At 41.7% G+C, this 20,551-nt stretch overlaps 1 protein-coding gene across 1 annotated transcript in view; it reads right to left on the bottom strand.

Annotated features, from left to right (window-relative positions):
- The window catches only part of RAB8B (RAB8B, member RAS oncogene family), a 79,909-nt gene extending 61,477 nt beyond the window's left edge, over positions 1 to 18,432 (bottom strand). Inside the window, exon 1 of the mRNA XM_053594418.1 lies at positions 18,169 to 18,432. Coding sequence (XP_053450393.1) covers positions 18,169 to 18,292 — 124 coding nt within the window. The 5' untranslated portion in view covers positions 18,293 to 18,432. The remainder of the gene's footprint in view (positions 1 to 18,168) is intronic.
- Positions 18,433 to 20,551: the final 2,119 nt, after the last annotated feature.

Raw genomic sequence — 20,551 nt, 5'->3', positions numbered from 1 at the left:
ACCCTGAAATTAGACAAGGTAAGAAAGAATGGTGAGGCCGGGTGCAATGGCTCACGTCTGTAATCCCAGCACTCTGGGAGGCCGAGGTGGGCGGATTGCCTGAGCTTATGAGTTTGGAACCAGCCTGAGCCAGAGCGAGACCCCATCTCTAAAAATAGCCGGGCATTGTGTTGGGCGCCTGAGGATGAGGCAAGAGAATCTCTTGTGCCCAAGAGTCTGAACTTGCTGTGAGCCGTGACACCAAGGCTCTCTACCAGGGGCAACAAAGTGAGACTGTCTCAAAAAAAAAAAAAAAAGAAAGAAAAGAAAAGATGGTGAGGAAGCACTTGTTAGGAGGTGGGAGGGGGTCTTTTCAGGAACATGAGAGTGATGTCATCTCAGTGATGTGCAAACAGCTGGGAATTAAAGAGACTGTCATTAGCTGTCAAGTGTTAATCACTCAACATTTACCAAGAGCCTTCTAAATGCAGCAACAGCGCATCTTGCTGGGCTCAAATGAAGTCAGCAGGCATTTATTACTACAGATAAATACCCAGGGAAAACAAGAAACAGGTTGATTTTCTTGCTTTCACATCTAAAAAAAGACACAGGCAGTAACAGGTGATAATTATACATGTTTTGAAGCTTATATATGTGTTAATGAATGAGATATCACTATTGCAGGAGCTGAAGATCCACTCCTCAGATGGAAATATGCGGTGTTAGCTTATTTATTCCACAAACAGGTTCTGTGTGCCTGTCAGGTCAAGGAACCCTGAAGAGGCAAGTCATGGTTCCTGTCCTTCAGGAGGTTCCACTCCAGGCCTGACAGCGCCTGCTCTTTCCACCATTTTGGCACATCACTGCTTGGTACTATGTGCTAACTGACATCGCTGTCACAAATTTTTGAGCTTCACTAGAAAGTAAAACTCTCTCCACCCGAACATTTAGCAAGATACTTTTCTGATACACCAGACTTTTACAGAGTGAACAGACCAGAGAGTTCCATGGCATGGTTTTTCAATGCTGTTAAACTCCAAAATGAACTCTCTTAAAACCACTGCAGTTTTCTTTTTTATTTTTTTTTTTTAAATCATAGCTGTGTACATTAATGTGATCATGGGGCACCATAGACCGTTTGACACATTTTCATCACACTGATTAACATAGCCTTCCTGGCATTTTCTTAGTTATTGTGCTAAGACATTTACATTCCACATTTACTAAGTCAAATGTGTCACTTCTCTGGATATAACCCTTTCAACTATAGTCAGAATAAAGTCTATACTTCTTACACCAACCACCCTTCATGTTGTCCCTATCAAATCTTATACCATGCTTGCACGTATATTTTTTTATGATAAAAACATTTTTAAACTCTCGCCTCACCTTCCTGGTCCAAAGCAAGTACTATACAAAACCAAACCCAATTTGGGCTTTATGCCTACCATGTATACGTAATTATTATTTACTTAAATATCACAAGAGGGAAGTGTGAAACAGGAAAAAAATCATGTTTTATGCTCACACTGACACATTAATTTTCCTGATGATATAGTTTAATGATTGAAAAGAAATTAACATAATAGCATATATTGATATTGTAAAATGATTAATAATTTTTTTGAAATTAAAGTATCAGTACCTTGATTATTAGGTAAAAAAATCTATTAACTAACTTTCAAGTTGGATAATTTACTCCATTAAAATCAGCCCCGGTGTTTCAAGATTTAATGTATTGCTCAAATTCATGTATGCAGACAAACTCATTAAAATTCAGGAGACTTCACTTAGAAACTCACTGCACTTAAAATTCAGGGCCCTAACAGAGGGCATTGAGCTAGAATATTTAAACTGAAACACTTATCCCTTCTAGACAGGGCATTCTACACTGTTTTTGTTGTTGTTGTTGTTTATGTTTTCACCCCAAGTAGGAATTGCAAATGCCCTAAGAGTATGCAGCAGTTGGAAGGCCAGGAAGAACTCACTTCCTGTGTTACACTGACAGACTGCGCTGGAGGTCAAGGGCTGCTTTGCAACACCGCCTTACCTCTTTATACCAGCTGATAGAAGGAACAATCACCTTCACTCTGGGAATGAGCTTAAAGATAAATATTTCTACTTCTAGCTTTATAAAACACATAATCCTAAACTTTCTTAAGAACTAATTTCTTTTTTTTGTTTGTTTGTTTTTTTGCTGTTTTTGGCCAGGGCTGGGTTTGAACCCGCCACCTCTGGCATATGGGGCCGGCGCCCTACTCCTTAAGAACTAATTTCTATGGCTTGGCGCCCGTAGCACAGTGGTTACAGCACCAGCCACATACATGAGGCTGGAGGGTTTGAGCCCGGCCCAGACCAGCTAAGCAACAATGACAAATGCAACAAAAAATAGCCGGGCGTTGTAGCAGGCGCCTGTAGTCCCAGCTACTTGGGAGGCTGAGGCAAGAGAATTGCTTAAGCCCTCCTAGACTTTGAAGTTGCTGTGAGCTGTAACGCCACACTCTACCCAGGGTGACATAGCTAGACTCTGTCTCAAAAAAAAAAAAAAAAAAGAACTAATTTGTAGAAAATTGAAGCACATCCCAGTAAGTAACTAAAATGTTTCCATTTGTATTTATGAAACTCATTCTACCAGGTGCTGCTTCCTAAATTACCTCTGTGAAACATGAAACCCTCGCCTGGGGGTTTACTGAGCCTGACTGTAAATTACTGTCTAAATGACTTCACACAACTGCCTCACAGCAAACCTCTCCAGAGAAGAGGATCTGAGACCATGCTGGCTAGAGAACCTAGGTCATCCAGCTGGTAAGGAGTGGCCTACGGTTCACCCTAGACCACACCACCTCCCCAAAGATAATGAATCTTTTTTTTTTTTTTTTTTTTAAGACAAGAGTCTTACTTTGTCATCCTTGGTAGAGTGCTATGGTGTCATAGTTCACAGCAACCTCAGTCTCTTGGGCTCAAGCAAGTCTCTTGCCTTAGCCTCCCGAATAGCTGGGACTACAGGCACCTGCCACAACACCAGGCTAGTTTTTTAGAGATGGGGTCTTCTCTAGCTCAGGCTGGTCTCAAAATCCTAAGCTCAAGCAATCCACCCACCTCAGCATTCCAGAGTGATAGGATTATAGGTGTGAGCCACTGAATCCAGCAATAATGAATCTTATAAAAAAAAAAATTACTGAGTACAGTAAGAGCAGAAAAAACCATAGTGATTAGAAACATAGACTCTGGAACCAGACCACCTAGGTTCAAATGAGGGCTGGTTCTACCATTTACTAGCTGTATGACACTGAGAAGTTACTTAACCATTCTGTGCCTCAACTACCTCATTTGGAAAATAGGAATAAGAACAAAACTAAGATGCTGATATGAGAATTAAATGGGTCAATCATGAATAATGTTAATTCCTAAAATAGTAATTGGTATACAATAAGCACTCAATGAACATTAGCTCTTATTAAAAGCAAATACTGTCTAGGCATGGTGGTTCATGCCTATAATCCTAGCACTCTGGGAGGCCAAAGTAGGAAAATTGCTTGAGGCCAGGAATTCCAGACTAGCCTGAGCAAGAGCAAGACCCCAAAATTAGTCATGGTGGTATGTGCCTGTAGCCTTCCATCTACTTGGGAGGCCGAGGCAGGAGGATCTCTTAAGCCGGATTGTATGAGGTTACAATCGGCTATGATGATACCACTGCCCTCAAGCCTGGGTGAAAAAGCAAGACCGTATCTCAAAAGGAAAAAAAAGTGCTCTAACAATGAAGTCTCCAAGGATTACCAAGGATCTTATAGCCGTCCGGACCTATCCTCTGTGAACAGGAAACTCATTCATGCACATTCGCACTCACACTCCCCTTTTATGGGGCTTCCCATGTGCTGACCATATTATACACATAATAATGCACTTAATTCTCAAAATTTAAAATCCTGCAGGGGAGTTACTATCCTTCTTTTAACACTACAGGAAACGGTTAAACAATTTGCCAAATGCTCTCAAATAGAATCGGGAATTGAACTTTGGAGTTTCTGTCTGAAAAGCCAAGTTCTTTGATCTACACCATTACTTTGGGTTCTTAAGTCTACTTTTTCCTTCTTGTCAGTAAGTCCATTGGTTATCACTTAGGGTCAGAGTTTTGAAAGGGACTTAGAGTGTATCTAGCACAACAATCTCTCTTTTTTTATGGTTTTTGGCTGGGGCTGGGTTTGAACCCACCACCTCCAGCATACGGGGCCAATGCCCTACTCCTTTGAGCCAGAGGCGCTGCCCCCAACATTCTCTTTTTATACACGAAGAAACAGAAGCCCAGGAAATTTACTGCTGACTTGCCTGAGGTCATAGAATGAATGTCATTTCCACAGTACCACTCTACGACCTGCTCCTCTCAGATGCTGGGAGCCTGCCTCGAGGAAGCCCCAAGTCCTGCTTCTATTCTTTTAGGGACAGAGAGAAACTAATGACCACTAAATAAAACAAGAATACAAAGGCTAAGTGAGGACCCAGAGACTCAAGTCCATAAGTTTTAGCAAGTGGATTTTGTTAAATCAAGTTTAGCTGCTCAGTCTTCTCTGCTTTCTGGCTCAAGGTGGCATTATGGAGATTTAGAGTAACAAACAAATCAGGTGTTAGTCTAGTCTACGATGCCACTGTGTGTCCAAGGAAAACTTCGCCCAAAAGGGTTTTCACAAACTAAAGGTAGAGTAGATATAATTTCACCCTCAACAAAAGAACTAATATGAGGTTTAAATTTGCCAAAGGAAGGAAGCTCACAATTAAGGTAGCTGTTCCTATCACACACTATAGCTAAGGCCAAAAACATAAAATCATAAAAAACCAACAGTCCCCAGTGCAGAGATAATGCTGAGATTACAGATATAATTAGTTTCCTTCTCACAAAAACAGTCAGGTTGTTTATTAAACTCTGTCCCTCCTACCTCTATTCTGCTGTGCACATATTTGATTGCTTCCTAAGGGACTAGGTAAGAGGTCAGGAGACAACCCCAAACCACAACTCCAGTGTCCTCAGGGGGGCCGACAGGCAACTCCACACATGTTTACATTAGCTGTTACTGGGACTTGTCCAAGGAGAGGTTGATTTCATCTTCTCACTCAACACACTTTTTACAGACCACTGAAGAGAACTGGTCCTACAGCTAAACACTTAACACACGAAGTCCTATGGAAAACTCAGCACCCATTCTAAGAGAAGCAGATTGTTGTGGACAGAGTGTCTTCCAGAACTGAAGTGGGCAGCTACTATCTTGGCTCCTCTGTCTACTTACTTGACTGATTAAATCAATCACCCTCTTGAACTTTAGATAATCTCTTTTCATCTTATGATTTTGTAAAGGCACAAGTATAGGGAAGGGGCAACTGATGTTGTCTTTTATTTTTGGAAAGTTTTTGTTTGTTTGGGGAGCAAACAGGGGCTCATTTTGCACTTTGCTGCCCAGGTATGAGAGCAGCGGCACAATCATAGCTCCCAACAACTTCAAAATCCCAGGCGCAAGTGAACCTCCTGCCTCAGCCTCCCAAGTAGGGAGGCACGCATCACCATGCCTGACTAATATTTCTACCTTTTAAGAGATAAGAACTTGCCGTGTTGCTCAGGCTAGTCTTAAACTCCTGATCTTAAGTAATACCCACCTTGGTCTCCCAAAGTGCTAGGATTACAGGCTTGAGCTACAGAGCCTGGCTTGATGGGGTCTTCTAACCCATGTAAGTCTCCCCACATAAGATCCTTCAGAGGCTCCCTACTGCTCCCAGCATAAAGTTCAGACTCTTGAACAAGGTTTAGAGGCTCTTCACTGTCTTTTCTCTAACTACTCTTCAACTTTACCTCTTGTCACATTCCCACTTCATCTGAGGCTTCAGCTAAACAAGATGTCTGAACATCTCCAGAGGGCTGTGCAGTCTCTCCCATCTGCAGGAGCACCCGGCCTTGAGAACCCTCCCTCCTTACTCTTTTTTCATTCTCCCTAACTAATTCCCCCTTCATGCTCTGACTTGAGATATAATTCCCTCCTAGAAGTTTTCTCCAACTTCTCCTCTGCACATTTTCATAACATTTTATATTTCTTTGTAGATCTTTTCATTGTTGTGTTAAATTTGCCTGGACATTCAACTTTTTCCCCTCTCCAAATTCTACACACTATAAATAATGCGTTATTGACTGAGTGAATTTAGTGAAAATGATAATGACACTGTCTGGCATGAGTAGTTGACTGACTAATCACTATGGTTCCCCCACTCAACTACACAGGTAATGAGGAGAGGGTTTTTGGAGATCTATTTCAAATCTCATCCCGCCTCCAGTTGCACATGGTTAATCAAGGCCCAGAAATGTGCTTAGATCCTAAATCTCCCAGTACAGTTTCTTCCTTTCCTCCCCCAAAATGATGTCTACATCTAGATCATACGCCGAACCATCAGTGTCTTTTCATGGCAAGAGAATCGAAGGCAGATGAGGTGTAAGACAAAAGAGACTTGAAATCAGAAAAGGAATGTCCCATGTCAGGCTCCATGAGACCTCTGGATCTCAGGCCTATCATCTATGAAATGGAAATTTAGCACCAGCAAAAGGCTTTCTATTACTTCAAATTATTTTTCGCGTACTTCACCATGTTTTATGGGAAGAAAACGAGAATATTTGAAAACACTTTATCCAGGGTAATCCAGCCATTTTCTCTCTGCCACACATTGGAAGAATAAGAGTTGGTCTTGGGTCACACAGTAAAACAGAAACACTAACTAAAGCTGATTAGCAAAAAAAAGGGTCCGCACATACTTTTTGCAATATCCTACACCACAGATAAGCAAAAAAAGTCCTCACAAAATCAGCAAGTGACCTGCAGAAGCCCCTACTTATAAATCACTTCCCAAAGAAATAGTCTTACAACTTTCAAGTAGTTATTTTTCTGGTGACATTTAGCTTTACTACTCAAGCCACAACATTTTTAAGGACAGTATTCAAAACCATTAGGCAGGCTCAGTGCCTGTAGCTCAGTGGCTAGGGTGATAGCTACATACAACGGGGCTGGCAGGTTCGAATCCGGCCTGGGCCTGCCAAACAACAATGACAACTACAACCAAAAAAATAGCTGGGCGTTGTGGCAGGCCCCTGTAGTCCCAGCTACTTGGGAGGCTGAGGCAAGAGAATTGCTTAAGCCCTAGAGTTTGAGGTTGCTGTGAGCTGTGACACCACAGCACTCTACCAAGGATGACAGCTTGAGACTCTGTCTCAAAAAAAAAAAAAGTCAGAACCATTAGGCAGTCTCTTTACTACAATAAAAATTTTACCCAATTTACCAGATGAACATAGGCTTGTTTGAATTAACTAACACTACTTCTTCCTTCTGTCTACGTCATCAAAATACTAGTGTCCACTGGTGCAAAGAACCCTAGCCCACAATCATTAACCAATGAACAAAAAGAACAAACCCTTTTTCTTTACAGACACTGATTTCATAGACTCACAGAAAGCTGCAGCCAGAAGAGACTCTGAAGACCAGGGAAGCCTGAACTCCCTTTCACACTGAGAAAACAGGCCAGTCTCAAGTCTTCTAGAGGGGCTGGTGCCATGAGTGACTGGAAACACGCGCCAATTGTTTTTCACAGTACTATTTGATTTTTTTTTTTTTTTTGTAGAGACAGAGTCTCACTTTATGGCCCTTGGTAGAGTGCCGTGGCATCACACAGCTCACAGCAACCTCCAGCTCCTGGGCTTAAGCGATTCTCTTGCCTCAGCCTCCCGAGTAGCTGGGACTACAGGCGCCCGCCACAGCACCCGGCTATTTTTTTGTTGCAGTTTGGCTGGGGCTGGCTTTGAATCCACCACCCTCGGCATATGGGGCCGGTGCCCTACTCACTGAGACACAGGCGCCGCCCCAACTATTTGCTTTATTTTACAACAATTAAAAGATGATTCTAACAAAAAAATGTGATAAATCATATAATGAGGTCACAACATAAACTTAAAATGTAATGTTTATCAGTTGAAGACTGAAAGATCAAGACAGAAACATACCTCTGATGAGACATTATATATGCATGTTTTTAAACTTAATTACGATGAAATTTTGTGTGTAAACAAATTATTTTACCTTTCCCACAAAATTTTCATGCTTCTATATGGTTGCAAAATTTCAAAATGATAAAGTTGACAAAATAGGAAATGCAACAGCTCAAATTATTTTGTTTGTGGACAGTACCCTGGTCTGTGCATCACTGTCCATTATTGGCTATGACTGAGATGATTACCAATTTTGTATTATCTAGTTCTAAACAATATAAGAGAGTAATAGCAGTCCAAGGTCACTACTAATTCTAACTCATCCCATAATTCACTGCAACTGCTAACAAAACAAGACAGACTGAACAAGTAGCGAAAGAAACTGATGTTGTTTTCTTTTTTTTTTTTTTTTTGTGGTTTTTGGCCGGGGTGGGTTTGAACCCACCACCTCCGGCACATGGGACCGGCGCCCTACTCCTTGAGCCACAGGTGCCGCCCAGAAACTGATGTTGTTTTCATTCTTCTCTTCCCAACTCAATCTTCTCTCCCCCAGCCTTGGTTTGAGGGAGGTGCTGATGGACAATGAAATAAGAACTTGGTCTCAGTCATTCCAAAAAGGGAACAGGTAACTCAGAATAAAGAATGGTTTTCCAAGCTGTATCAAGATTTTATTCAGAGATCTTTAGACGAGAAAACATAAAAAATTCCTTATTGGCTTGGCACCTGTAGCCCAGCAGCTAGGGCGCCAGCCTCATACACCGGAGCTGGCAGGTTCGAATCCAGCCAGGGCCTGCCAAACAACAATAACAGCTACAACAAAAAAATAGCCAGGTGTTGTTGTGGGTGCCTGTAGTCCCAGCTACTTGGGAGGCTGAGGCAAGAGAAGCGCTTAAGCCCAAGAGTTGGAGGCTTCTGTGACGCCATGGCACTCTACCCATGGTGACAGCTTGAGGCTCTGTCTCAAAAAAAAAAAAAAAAAAATCTTTATTGAAAACCATAAACAGCTATCCCATCTAGATGGATAAGCTATAAACAAATTACAGTAGGGTTAGTCACTACATCTCATAATCCAATCTCTTTTTCCTTACAGTGGATTTTGTGTATTTGTGTGTACATATGTATGTATGAGGAGATTAGAGGGTATTTTGCAATATCTATTTCAGACAAAAAAATTGCATAGAAAAAAACATAATTCAACTTTTAGATCACCCTGTATTCCACATCGGAACCTGATCATCCATCTGCAGAGTTTGTCCTTCCACCTTATACATCAGGAAAGTAACTATGATTCATGGTCATAATTACTGCCAAGTTTTTTGCCAAAACATGCAAAATTACAATGTGATACAGGAAGCTATGCCAACACAAGGCCATGAAACGCTATTGCTTACTAGCTCTGTGGTTGGATTTCAGCATGATGAGGTGCGACTCCTACCTGAAATCCTGCAATGCTGTCACAAGACTACAAGTACCACTGTTGTCCAGACTATTTTAGTGATAGCAAGCCTAAAATTGACGAACATAATGACATGAATTAAAATTCTGGGCTGAGGAAGATGAGAGCCCCCTGGAAAATTTCCAAAGGTTCAGCAACAGGTAAATACCAGAGCAGTTAATTAAACAGACTAAATGCTACAGGTAGAACAGCAAGAAAACACTTCATAGCTAACAGGGCTGCTGTGGAGAGCTGTTTCCACCACTTTCTATAGCTTCCCAAAGGAAGCCCCAAGAAAGACAATCCAATGTCTACTTCCTTTCAGGTCCCTTTTTTTTTTTTTTTTTTACCTCTTGTATGTGTTTATGAGAGGCTAGACAGGTGGGGACTTTCAGGTTCTTACTAATTCAACTTAAAACAAGAAAAATCCCAAAACACAAAACTGAACATAGGAAAAGGACATATTTACAGACATAATATAACCACGATATTATTCACTAATATTGTTAATACTAACATTTAGCCATACATGATGGATAGTAAAGAGTTACCTATTCACTTTGTAAAACAGCAAACGTGTAGGAAGTTGCCACCTTCCTCTCCCTCCATTGTCCTTGGCAGACATTAGAAATCCATGGCAGCCTCAGCCTTGCTGAGCTCAGACAGGACCTGAGAACTCTGCAGAGCACAGCCTTCCAGGCAGCCACTACCAGTCATCAGTACTGACATTTTTCATCCCTGCTTTGTGTATTCCTCAACATATCATGCCAAAATATTGGGTCTTTAAAGAAAACCACTTTGTGACAGTTTCAAGACTAAAGTAAACCTTTCCTTTAGTCTACTGGATAAAGTGGTAATTTTTTTTTCCTGTAGTAAGGGAAGAAAACATAACCATAAACATTACTTTTCCTCTAGACATATGCTGTTCTAGTGAGCTACACAAGAAGTCTGTACAAAAATGTTTACATAAATGTTTTTAAAAAATAGAATTTGGCTTTATTCACCCCAAATGCCAATTCAGTTCCAATCCACTCCCTACCCTGTCACTCAATCGAGTGCCAGGCGGAACACAGACACAAATACAGCTCCATCTGCTAATTAAAAATGGGCATGAAACTGTTAACAGGCATCTGTTGCATTGTTTGAAGCTAATGGGCAGAGACAAAGCTGAAATGGTTCTTCTAATGCAAACCCAGTGATTTCACTCATTTTCTATTTGGTATTTATGTTAGTGGGGGGTTGGAAGCAGGGTGTTAAAACGGCTTATTATGGAGACTGAAAGATGAGTGAAGTATCTCTGATATTCTAAAACAACCTTTAAAAACTGATTATAAAAAGATATAGTGTTTTGTACTGGGGGAAGTACCATTTTTGTGTTAAGAATTCAAATTAAACATGCTTAATCTTAACTCAGATTATCATCTAATGCTGTAATAATATGAAAGATAGTAACAAGTTCATGCAATGCTTTACAGCTCATATAGTGTTTTCACAATTCATCCATCTATATTCATTCACCCAGGTGAGTAGTCATTTAATACAGGACTTGGAAAATTAAAATCTAAGACTTGATTCTACCTTAGGGAACTAACAGCAACCTTCAAAGGCTAGCACAGTATCATTACGCTTTATTATAGCTAAAGGTCCTAGGATAACTGCTTCACCAAACACCACAAAGCTAAGAACAATAGATGCCCATTTCTCTTCTTAAGTCAGCATGCCACATCTCTAACACCAAACATGAGCTAGGGCACTTCATTTGCTTAGAAAATAAAAATAATTTAAGGCTTTTTTGTGCAAAGCCCAGCTCTAATAAAAGATGGGTTTTAAAGTACTGTAACTGCCCATCCTTGCCCATCATGCCCGCTTTGCAAACCAGCTTACAAGCCTCATGGAGCTCCCAGACCTGTGTGTTTGGCTTTTACTGCAACAGCTCTCACACTGTCTCTTGTTGGTTTTGATTTTTATGAATTGTCCATAAATTTAAGTTTTTACAAGAAATTTTCAGCAAATCTGGAAATACATGATGATTTTCCAGCATGGCAATAGTAAAGCTGCAGCTGAAAAGCAGCCATTCGCTTAGGTAATAAAGATATTTTCTAGTTTCCCAGTGTCCACATCACACCCTACAGCCCCCCTTTCTAGGCCCACTTCCCCATTCATGGTTCCTATCTGACCAATGTGAGTTTGCTCTCCCTGACATAGGCAGTAACAGTGAAATCTTAGCTGAGTTTCCCTTTTTACATTTCCATGGCTACTTGCATTTCAGAAGCTCAGTGATATCATGCTCTATGACATTACTCAGCACCTAAAATCTATTTCCCTATCCCCACTTCATCCCTCTTCTCATCCAGCTATGAAAACTCTTCCTGCAAAATTTTCCCTGCAAAATTTTCCCAAGTAACAATTCTAACACACACAGGAGAGCTGATCCCCAGAAGAGAGCTGAGCACAGGCAAGTAGAGAGACCTACACCAGAGCCAGTCTCAGGCCATGCCCGCAGTTCCCTGTCTTCCACTTTAGGGCTCCCATGGTTCTTTTTCAGATTCAGTTATCAGACTCAATTCAAAAATCAACTAGTAAATTTTTCCTTGTCTTCAAAGACTAGACTTATTTCCCTGTAAAACAATATCCAAACCTATTTCTCTCCAGCTTTCTCAGTGGATCCAAACAATTTTGCTGCTGTTGCCAAGAGACCCTCCTCCCCGACTTGAGGCCTGCAGAACAGCTGGTGAAGCTCTTCGTTAAAGTACACTTATTCTTAAGACAGATCCATATTCGTAACCAAGACTCAGTTTCCCCATACTCATCCTGAATTTGTAGAAAGGATTTTTCATTCCCTAGCACATTTTTTGAGGAGATGAGCTTAACCCTTTAAGAGCAAGTATTAAATTCTACTTCTATGAAGTAGTGTTGCCATCAAAGCTATCACCTAGATGGGAAGTCTACTGACAGCTTAGAAAGAACACAGTGACATTAAAATACAGCTTTATGTACAAAATGTTCAATTTGTTCAATTTGAATTTACATGTTTCTTGCATATTTTGGTTTCTGAAGTTGAAACCAAAGAAAACAACTCTGAAAATGAAAATCAACTTGCTCCACATATCTGAATTACGCTTTGCCAAATGTTGATATCATCTTGGAAAAAATGTAAATATGACAAAGTTTGCCTTTCAGCCAATAAGTCTTGATAAAAGCTTTGAAATACTATCAATCAAAACTAGTTTTTAATTTTAAACAAGGGTCAAACTTTTCCTACAAAGGAAGAGTTAGCAAACATTTAGTTTTATGGGGCACATATGGTCTCTGTTGCATATTCTTCATTGCTTTGGTTTATTTTCTAATAAGCTTTTTTAAAAATGTAAAAACCATGTTTAGCTTGTGAGCTGCACAAAAACAGGCTGCAAGCCACATCTGGTCCGTGAGCTGTATGTAGTGTACGAAGCCCTGATTTTAAGGAAAACAAAACCAAGAAAAATATACAATATTACAGAATTACAGAAACACCTAAAAGTGCGCTGAAGAGATTAAGCTGCAACAATGACCAAATGCCGCTATTAATATGATTTCATTAGTTATTTTGCACATGGAAGAGATTTTAACGACAGGAAATACTTTGATATCCTAACCTAAAACTACAGACACAGAAAGAAAGGGCAAAGGACAGCTATGTGCTAAGTTATCCCAATAGGACTCTGAGTCATTATATCAACATTTACTATTTCCCTGAACAGACTTGGCTAACAAAGTGAAACATCTTAACTTTGCTCACATAAAGACATTTGTGCAAAATTTAATTCTCCCTGGACAAGGTGGTGACTTGAATTTATTGAGATGATCACATTGATCAGAAATAGCAACCGCTCAATGATGAAAAATGACCTAAACTTAGATTTGGTATTTCACCAGATCTGCTACAATCAGCTATGTGATTTTGAAGGTATCAATAAACTCATTTTCTCATTTATAAAACTGGCACAGGGGAATAAAGTAGGTAATTTCTATGACTCTTTCTGCTGTTAAAGTATCACTATACTAAATAACGAAACCACTCAGGAAATACCTAACAGGAAGAAGGGGGCAGGGCAGAGGAGAGATGGCAAAAGGAAGACGCTCAGATTATCCTGTTAGAGGACAGAGCTGGGTTATCTCTTTTTGATCTGCAAGCATCTTGTTCAACTAGAGCTATTTCAAGATGTCAGTATGTCTTCATATCAATATTAAAATACATCTACATCCCATAGGAAATATAATATATAATTAACTGTATTATCATTCCTAGTTGTTTTAATGTTATATTTCAGAAGCAGTCAATTAAATGTTAATTATGAATAAGGACTGGGGGCAGTGGTTCATAGCTATAATCCTCCCACTTTGGGAGGCTGAAGTGGGAGGGAGGATTTCTTATGGCCAGGAGTGAGTTTGAGGACCTGTTTGAGTTGGCTGGGTGTGGTGGCTCATGACTGTAATCCTAGCACTCTGGGAGGCCATAGTGGGAGGATTGATTGAGCTCAGGAGTTTGAAACCAGCCTGAGCAACAGTAACACCCCCCTCTACTAAAAATAGAAAAATTGATGGAGGGTACCTGTAATCCCAGCTACTTGGGAGGCTAAGGCAGGAGGATCACTTGAGCCCAGGAGTTTGAGGTTGCTGTGAGCTAGGCTGCTACCAAGGCCCTCTAACCTGGGCATCAGGGTGAGATTTTGTCTCAGAATAATAATAATAAAACAAAATAAAATAAAATAAAAAGAACCTGCTTGAGCAAGACCCCATCTACACAAAAAACAGAAAAATTAGGCGGGTGTGGCAGCACGTACCTGTACTCCCACCTACTCAGGAGACTAAAGTGGGAGGATTTCTTAAGCCCAGGAGTTTGAGGTTGCAGTAAGCTAAGATGTTGCCATTACACACTAGCCTAGGGCAAAAGAGTGAGATCCTGACTCCAAAAAAACCGAAGTATGATTATGTAAGGATTTTTTTTTTTTGAGACAGTCTCAGTATGTCGCCCTCAGTAGAGTGCTGTGGCATCACAGCTCACAGCAACCTCAAACTCTTGGGCTTAAGCAATTCTCTTGCCTCAGCCTCCCGAGTAGCTGGGACTACAGGTACCCACCACAATACCTGGTTATTTTTTTTGGTTGCAGTTGTCACTGCTGTTTAGCAGGACCAGGCCAGGCTCAAACCCGCCAGCCTTGGTGTATGTGCCTGGCACCCTACTCACTGAGCTATGGGCAGCAAGCCTATGTAAGGATTTTTTTGTTGTTGTTTTTATCTACACAAAAAATTTCAAACATTTGAGCTAAAAGACTAGTTGGTCCTATGCAGTGGACCAATTATTTCAAATGGATAAAACATCCCTACTCCACTGTTAACAAATATTATCTGACTGATATACTAGAAGATCCCCAGTAAGTCAGATGAAAGAAAAACTTACCACCCCCCAAAACAGAGAAATTAGATAACCCAGGATATCAGAGAAGATAGCAAAATCTTTAAGAAGTAAGAACAAAGTATCAGGTGGTGCCTATGGTTCAAGGAATAAAAAATACAAACAAAAATATACCGGAAGTGGCGGGTTCAAACCTGGCTCTGGCCAAAAACTGCAAAAAAAAAAAAGAAGAACAAAGTATCTGTGAAACAACTATATCTGGAATCAAAATGACTGTCTCTTTCCTTTCGTGATGCAGAAACCCTATCGAAACAGTGTGTAAAATGGCAGATTCCCATTTTTAAAACTACTAAAACCTTGACAAAGCAAAATCAAGACTTAAAATATGTCTTCATGGGAAGAAACAGACGTGCATATCTACCAACACACACACATATCCAAACCCTAAGAGTTAAGAAATGGAGCTTTCCTGTGATGTCGAGCTTATCTTTTGTCAGCAAGGCTGCGGTGGACCTTGTGAAAACCTAACCAGAAAAGCCAAAGAATGCATACATCTAGGTACTGTAAGAAACAGAGATGCCTGGGGAGGAGATGGGCCATCAACTGTCACCTCCACAATTTCACATCACCTGGGGATTGGGCGAAGGGTTTGGGAGGAGTGGCTGTTAGAGATGTGAACACCACAGTCTATGTCTGCAGTCAGTAAAGAGTCTGTGGAACTTTTCAGTAGAATGGTCTTATTAACATTCATGTCATTTGCCCAGCTTAATTTCAACTGTAAAGCATTAAGTTTCAGGTATATAAATTCTGCTGCTGTTTGAAGTCAGGGTGCTACCAACTTCCTGTGAGAGCCCGGGGGCTAAATAAGAGGCCTGGGATTTCCCCTCCTCCACATCAACTGAAGACACAGTTCACAGCTTCTTTTTACCACATCCACCACACAGAACATACAATGACCAAGAACTCGCCTGCGATTCACCCCCATTTAATGTCTACCACCTATTCTGAACTGTTTCAGGACACTGGTTTTCATGCCTTAATAGCAGCAAGCCTCCAAAGAACCTCATTTCGATCATTTTTAAAGATCCACTCAAGAAAGAGTCTCATCCTTCAGAATGAAAAGTAACATTTAAAAGCTACTACTTTAAAAGGAAATGAAATGTGAGATGAAACTAAGGGAAAAAGAGAAAGCTAATTAAAAAATACAAATAAGCTAAAGTCATCCAAGAAGGTTAATAGTGAATATTAGTGAGATTCACTCATTTTCAAGGCAGGGTATATTTCTGGGCGAGTCACATATAGAATGGACAAAAGGCCACCCACTCAACTTGTTAGAAATTATCCGACAGATAAGCCCCACATGAACAAAAGCTCTTTGGGGTCCTCAATTCTGTACTATGGTATTCATTCAGCAATGAAAAAGAGTTATTCAAAATTTTGAAGTTAGTACCACCAGTGTCAAAAATTAATGCCCTTTAGTTACTGTACCAGCTCCCACCAAATCTCTTAGGAATATACCGTACTTGAGAGATGACATTTAAAATCTGCTTCCTCAGAAAAGAAAAAGTCCCACTCAAGACAGACTGCCAAGAACTTGCAACTCAAAATTCCCTAAGCCCAGATACCATAATACCCAGGAGGTTTCAGATCATTCGATCTCTATGAAAGAGGATTGAACAAATAAACCATAGCCTTTTCTAATACTTAAAGAGTGTTCTGTACTCAAATATTAATTTTTATTTATTTTTATTTTTTTTGCAGGTTTTGGCCAGGGCCGGGTTTGAACCCACCTGGGTATATGGGGCCGGCACCCTACTCCTTTGAGCCACAGGCGCCGCCCAAATATTATTTTTTAAAAAGATATATTATCCAGAAAATACACAAATGCTTAAACACACGTAGTACCAAAGCACTAGTTCTCTATTATTTCCCAACCCAGAAATATGCTGTAAGAACCATTTGAAAGATGCCTAAATAAGTTACTAGCAGCAGCCAGAAACATCACCCAGACAAGCAAAAGCTTATATTCTTAAAGCACTTAATTAACTGCAACTATTTAACAAGGGAAATGATGTTAAGGTCACTTATAAGGCACCTTAAAATCAGTGTTGGCTCTTCACTTTGTGGTTAGAGATCTTGTTACCTGTATACAAAAAGTAGGAAGGACTGTTCCCAGTCAAGATTAGAAAAAAACTTGAATCGATTGAAAGTGATTGGGAGTTATATCATATGTTGTGATTCATTTAACAAGTAGTGACTGGAAGCAAAGCAAAATATAAAGGGATGCAGGAAGGATGTGAGACCAATTACTTGGCCAAGTTATTAAACATTCAAGGCCCCAAATTTAAAATATTGAGAAATGTTGCTTCTCAGGAGATGACAGTGAAGGGGTAAACTGTATTTTCTTGACCACATCATTCCCAAAAGTCACCAACTCCCTTAACGTCCATTGACATTCATGGAACAAATAAAGGCTACATAGACATTATTCCATTATTAGTCACTTTTGCTTTCTCCTGCACTTGATCCAAAGGAAGTAAAGAGGGAATAGAACCAGTGCTCCCAGTTACAGGAACAAGTCCTGCACCCCGCTACTTTTCCATTTCCTCTCCCTTTTAGTCTTCTCTGTCTTCTTTGCTCAACCTCTCCTCATTGTATATGCTGCTTCCTCTTTTCCAGTCTGCCGCACACCCAGCTCTCCCTTACTTTCTCCACCAAGTATCCTCATTCCGCCCTCTGGTTCTCTGAACTCTTCTCCCACCTGCAATCTTCTGCCCCTACTACAGCATCTCTGCCCAGACCTCTTGCGGCCAGTGAACCCTCATTCCTTACCTCCTGATCACTCCTTCCCCTCAATTCCCCTCCGATCGCCTGCTTCTCGCCTCTCTTATCCCTTGTGTCCTCTGTCCCTCTCCCTATTATCTCTCCATTCCCACAACCCTTCATTTTCCCCCTTCACATTTCCTTCCTCTTTCCTGCCTTTTAATCCAGTTTCATACTCACTAGCCCCTTCTCTCTCTCCATGAGATTTCCTGTTTCCCCCTCACTTTGTCCTTCTAGACCCCTCCCTGTTAGCCCCGAAACCCTCTCGTTTTCCCAATGCCCCTAGTCCTTGTTCCTCCGGTCCCCTTCCCGTTCCTTTACCCCCAAGTTCCCCCTTCACCCCCAGCCTTACGTCGGTCCCTGCCCGCCCCTCTCCCTCACGCCTTCGCCTCTCACTGCCCTCGCCGCTCTGCAGTCCCCGGGGTCTCCTCTCTCCGGCTCCCAAGCGCGCCCCCGCCCCTCTCCACGGTCCCCTCGTACCCGCCCCCCAATTCTCACTCCCCGCGTCCCGGGCCGCAGCGCCTCCCTCACCGATGGTGGAAATGAAGGTGGTGTTGAAGGCGTCCTCTGAGAAGCGGAACAGGAGGCAGGTCTTGCCCACTCCCGAGTCGCCGATCAGCAGCAGCTTGAACAGATAATCGTACGTCTTCGCCATCTTCTCGCTCCGGCCCTCTGACCGGAGAGCTAGAGGCGGCGGCGGAGAGAGGCGGGGAGGGGGCCGCGGGCGAGGGGGCGTGCCCGCCAATCCGCCGCCGCTCGCCCCGCCCTCTCCCCGCCCCTCCTCCTGGAGTCGGCCTGCGCGCCCCGCCCCGTACAGCCAATCCGTGGGGACTTCGTCATCACCGCCCGCACCCCCGGGGTTTAATGGGACTTGTAGTTCCTTGGGGAGCCTCGGGCGTGCCCGGCACGGACTGTCCAGGCGGTCCCGGCATATGAAGGATCGGCTCTGCGCGGGATGACCCAGTGCATGAGGAGTTCCCACCCAAGCTGGGAAGGGAGAAACCGTTTCGAATTCTGCTCGTTGAGCCGCTGGAACTTAACTTCGTCGTTTCTTTGTGTGCAGGCGCCTTTCAAATCAAGGACCTCGGAATCAGAGTCCAGTAGTTTCCGCACCTCTTCCACCGAGTCGGAGTAGAGATGCTTTCTTTCCTTGGCGCTGCCCTGTTGCAGCCTGCGGGTTATCTGCAAAGTGTATCACCCAGCTTCTCCGGTTCTAAGCACCATCTCTAAGCTCCCTCCCGCAGCCCCTCAGTCACAGAACTGGAAAAGAATGATTATAGGTGCTAACTTGAACCCCGCCCATGCCCCTTTCTTCGCCGCACACAGACCAGCGCAAAATAGGAGTAGAGCATCTGCTATACTGACCCTGTCCCCCAGAGGATGGATTAAAACAATCTAGGAAGGCTTGTGCCACAGGCCTGTAAAATCGCTAGCATCCTATGAGGCGGGAACTATGGCCTTGGGAATTAAGGGAATGAGACTTGTGTTGAGTCTTGTCTCTGCTGCTTAAACACTGTCGCGCAGGCACTGTATCTCTGTTTTCTCATCTGTAAAATGGATATAAAAACAAGCTATTTCTTAGGGTTGTAGTGAAAATTAAATGAGATACCGAATGTGAAAGCGCTTTGAAAACCGTAAGGTGCTGCTGTGTTAGTGGTGATGGCTGTATTCATTAATGTTCAGTAGACTCTCAATGGGTGACAAACGAGGAGGGGAAACAGCATTCTGTTCTATTCAACTTAATCCTTTGTTATTTATTGTCTTATACTAATTCTTTATCTTGTGAATGTATTGTTCAGTCCACTTTCATACACTATGGCAGAAACCCAACGAGATAAGCTGGTTAATGTAATGTGGAAGCGCATATGCTAAGGAGGCTTGGGACCAGGAGCTCCGTCCTACCAGGCCTGCCTCTCATCTCATCTTACCCCTTTGCTGCTTTAATTTCTAATTTGTCAAACACCGATAGATAAACCCCACATGAACAAAAGCTCTTTGGGGTCCTCAATTCTTAAGAGAATAAAAGAGTCTTAAAATATTTGAGAACCACTGGCTCAGATATTTACCTTAGATATAAGAAATCACCTTCTGGAGGGTTCAAGATTATTAAGGGAACCAGTAGACTCAACCTTTTGTGGAATAAGAAAAAATTTCGACAGTTGAACAGGACAGCAGGCTTTTCTAAGACACATCTTGGGTGCCTTGTGACTTCACATACAATGCCACCAATATTCTATTCTTAGTCCAATGGGGGCAGAAGACTTAGTTGGTCCTAGTATTGACCTTCACTTTCTGTGTGTATGGAAGATGAAATGCATCATCATTAAGGCACACTTGCATACAGTACCCAGAGTTCTGTTGCTGCTGCTTACTGAACATCTAATTCCTAGAGCTCACTTGATGGGCATAAAGCTCTAATGAGGTCTAAATCACAGAATATGCCCCCTAATGAGAGGAGATTATACCCTCTGGCACAGGCTGATTCTCCTTGCCCACACCAGTCTTCGGGCAAGTTTCTGTACTTGGCTTCAGCCAAGGTCTGAACAAGTGTGGACATATCCTTCCTATGCCTTCATCCCTGAAAGAAAGAGGGGGAAAATTTTCAAAGACCAGTGGAATTTTCTTTCTTTTAAAAAATTTTTTCTTATTAAAACAACTTTCAGTCCCACCATCTGCAACTATGGCCATTTTCTTCCTGAATTAATAAGAATAAGCTGATATGGTAAAGAACTTACGTTCAAAAGAGAAGCTAGAGTTGGGAATTTTAAAGTCCCTAAATTTCCTTAGGGAAATTTTATTAATTGATGGGAATTTAAAAAAAAAATTTTTGTCTTATTTTCACTTCCCCAGTTTTTCTCCATATTGGGACTTTTTAGCTGGTAAGTTTGTGCACCATTCTTGAACCACTGAAAGA

The sequence above is a fragment of the Nycticebus coucang genome, chromosome 6 (assembly GCF_027406575.1).
Source record: "Nycticebus coucang isolate mNycCou1 chromosome 6, mNycCou1.pri, whole genome shotgun sequence".
Classification (NCBI taxonomy): Eukaryota; Metazoa; Chordata; class Mammalia; order Primates; family Lorisidae; genus Nycticebus; species Nycticebus coucang.
This window is presented reverse-complemented; position numbering and strand designations above follow the sequence as displayed.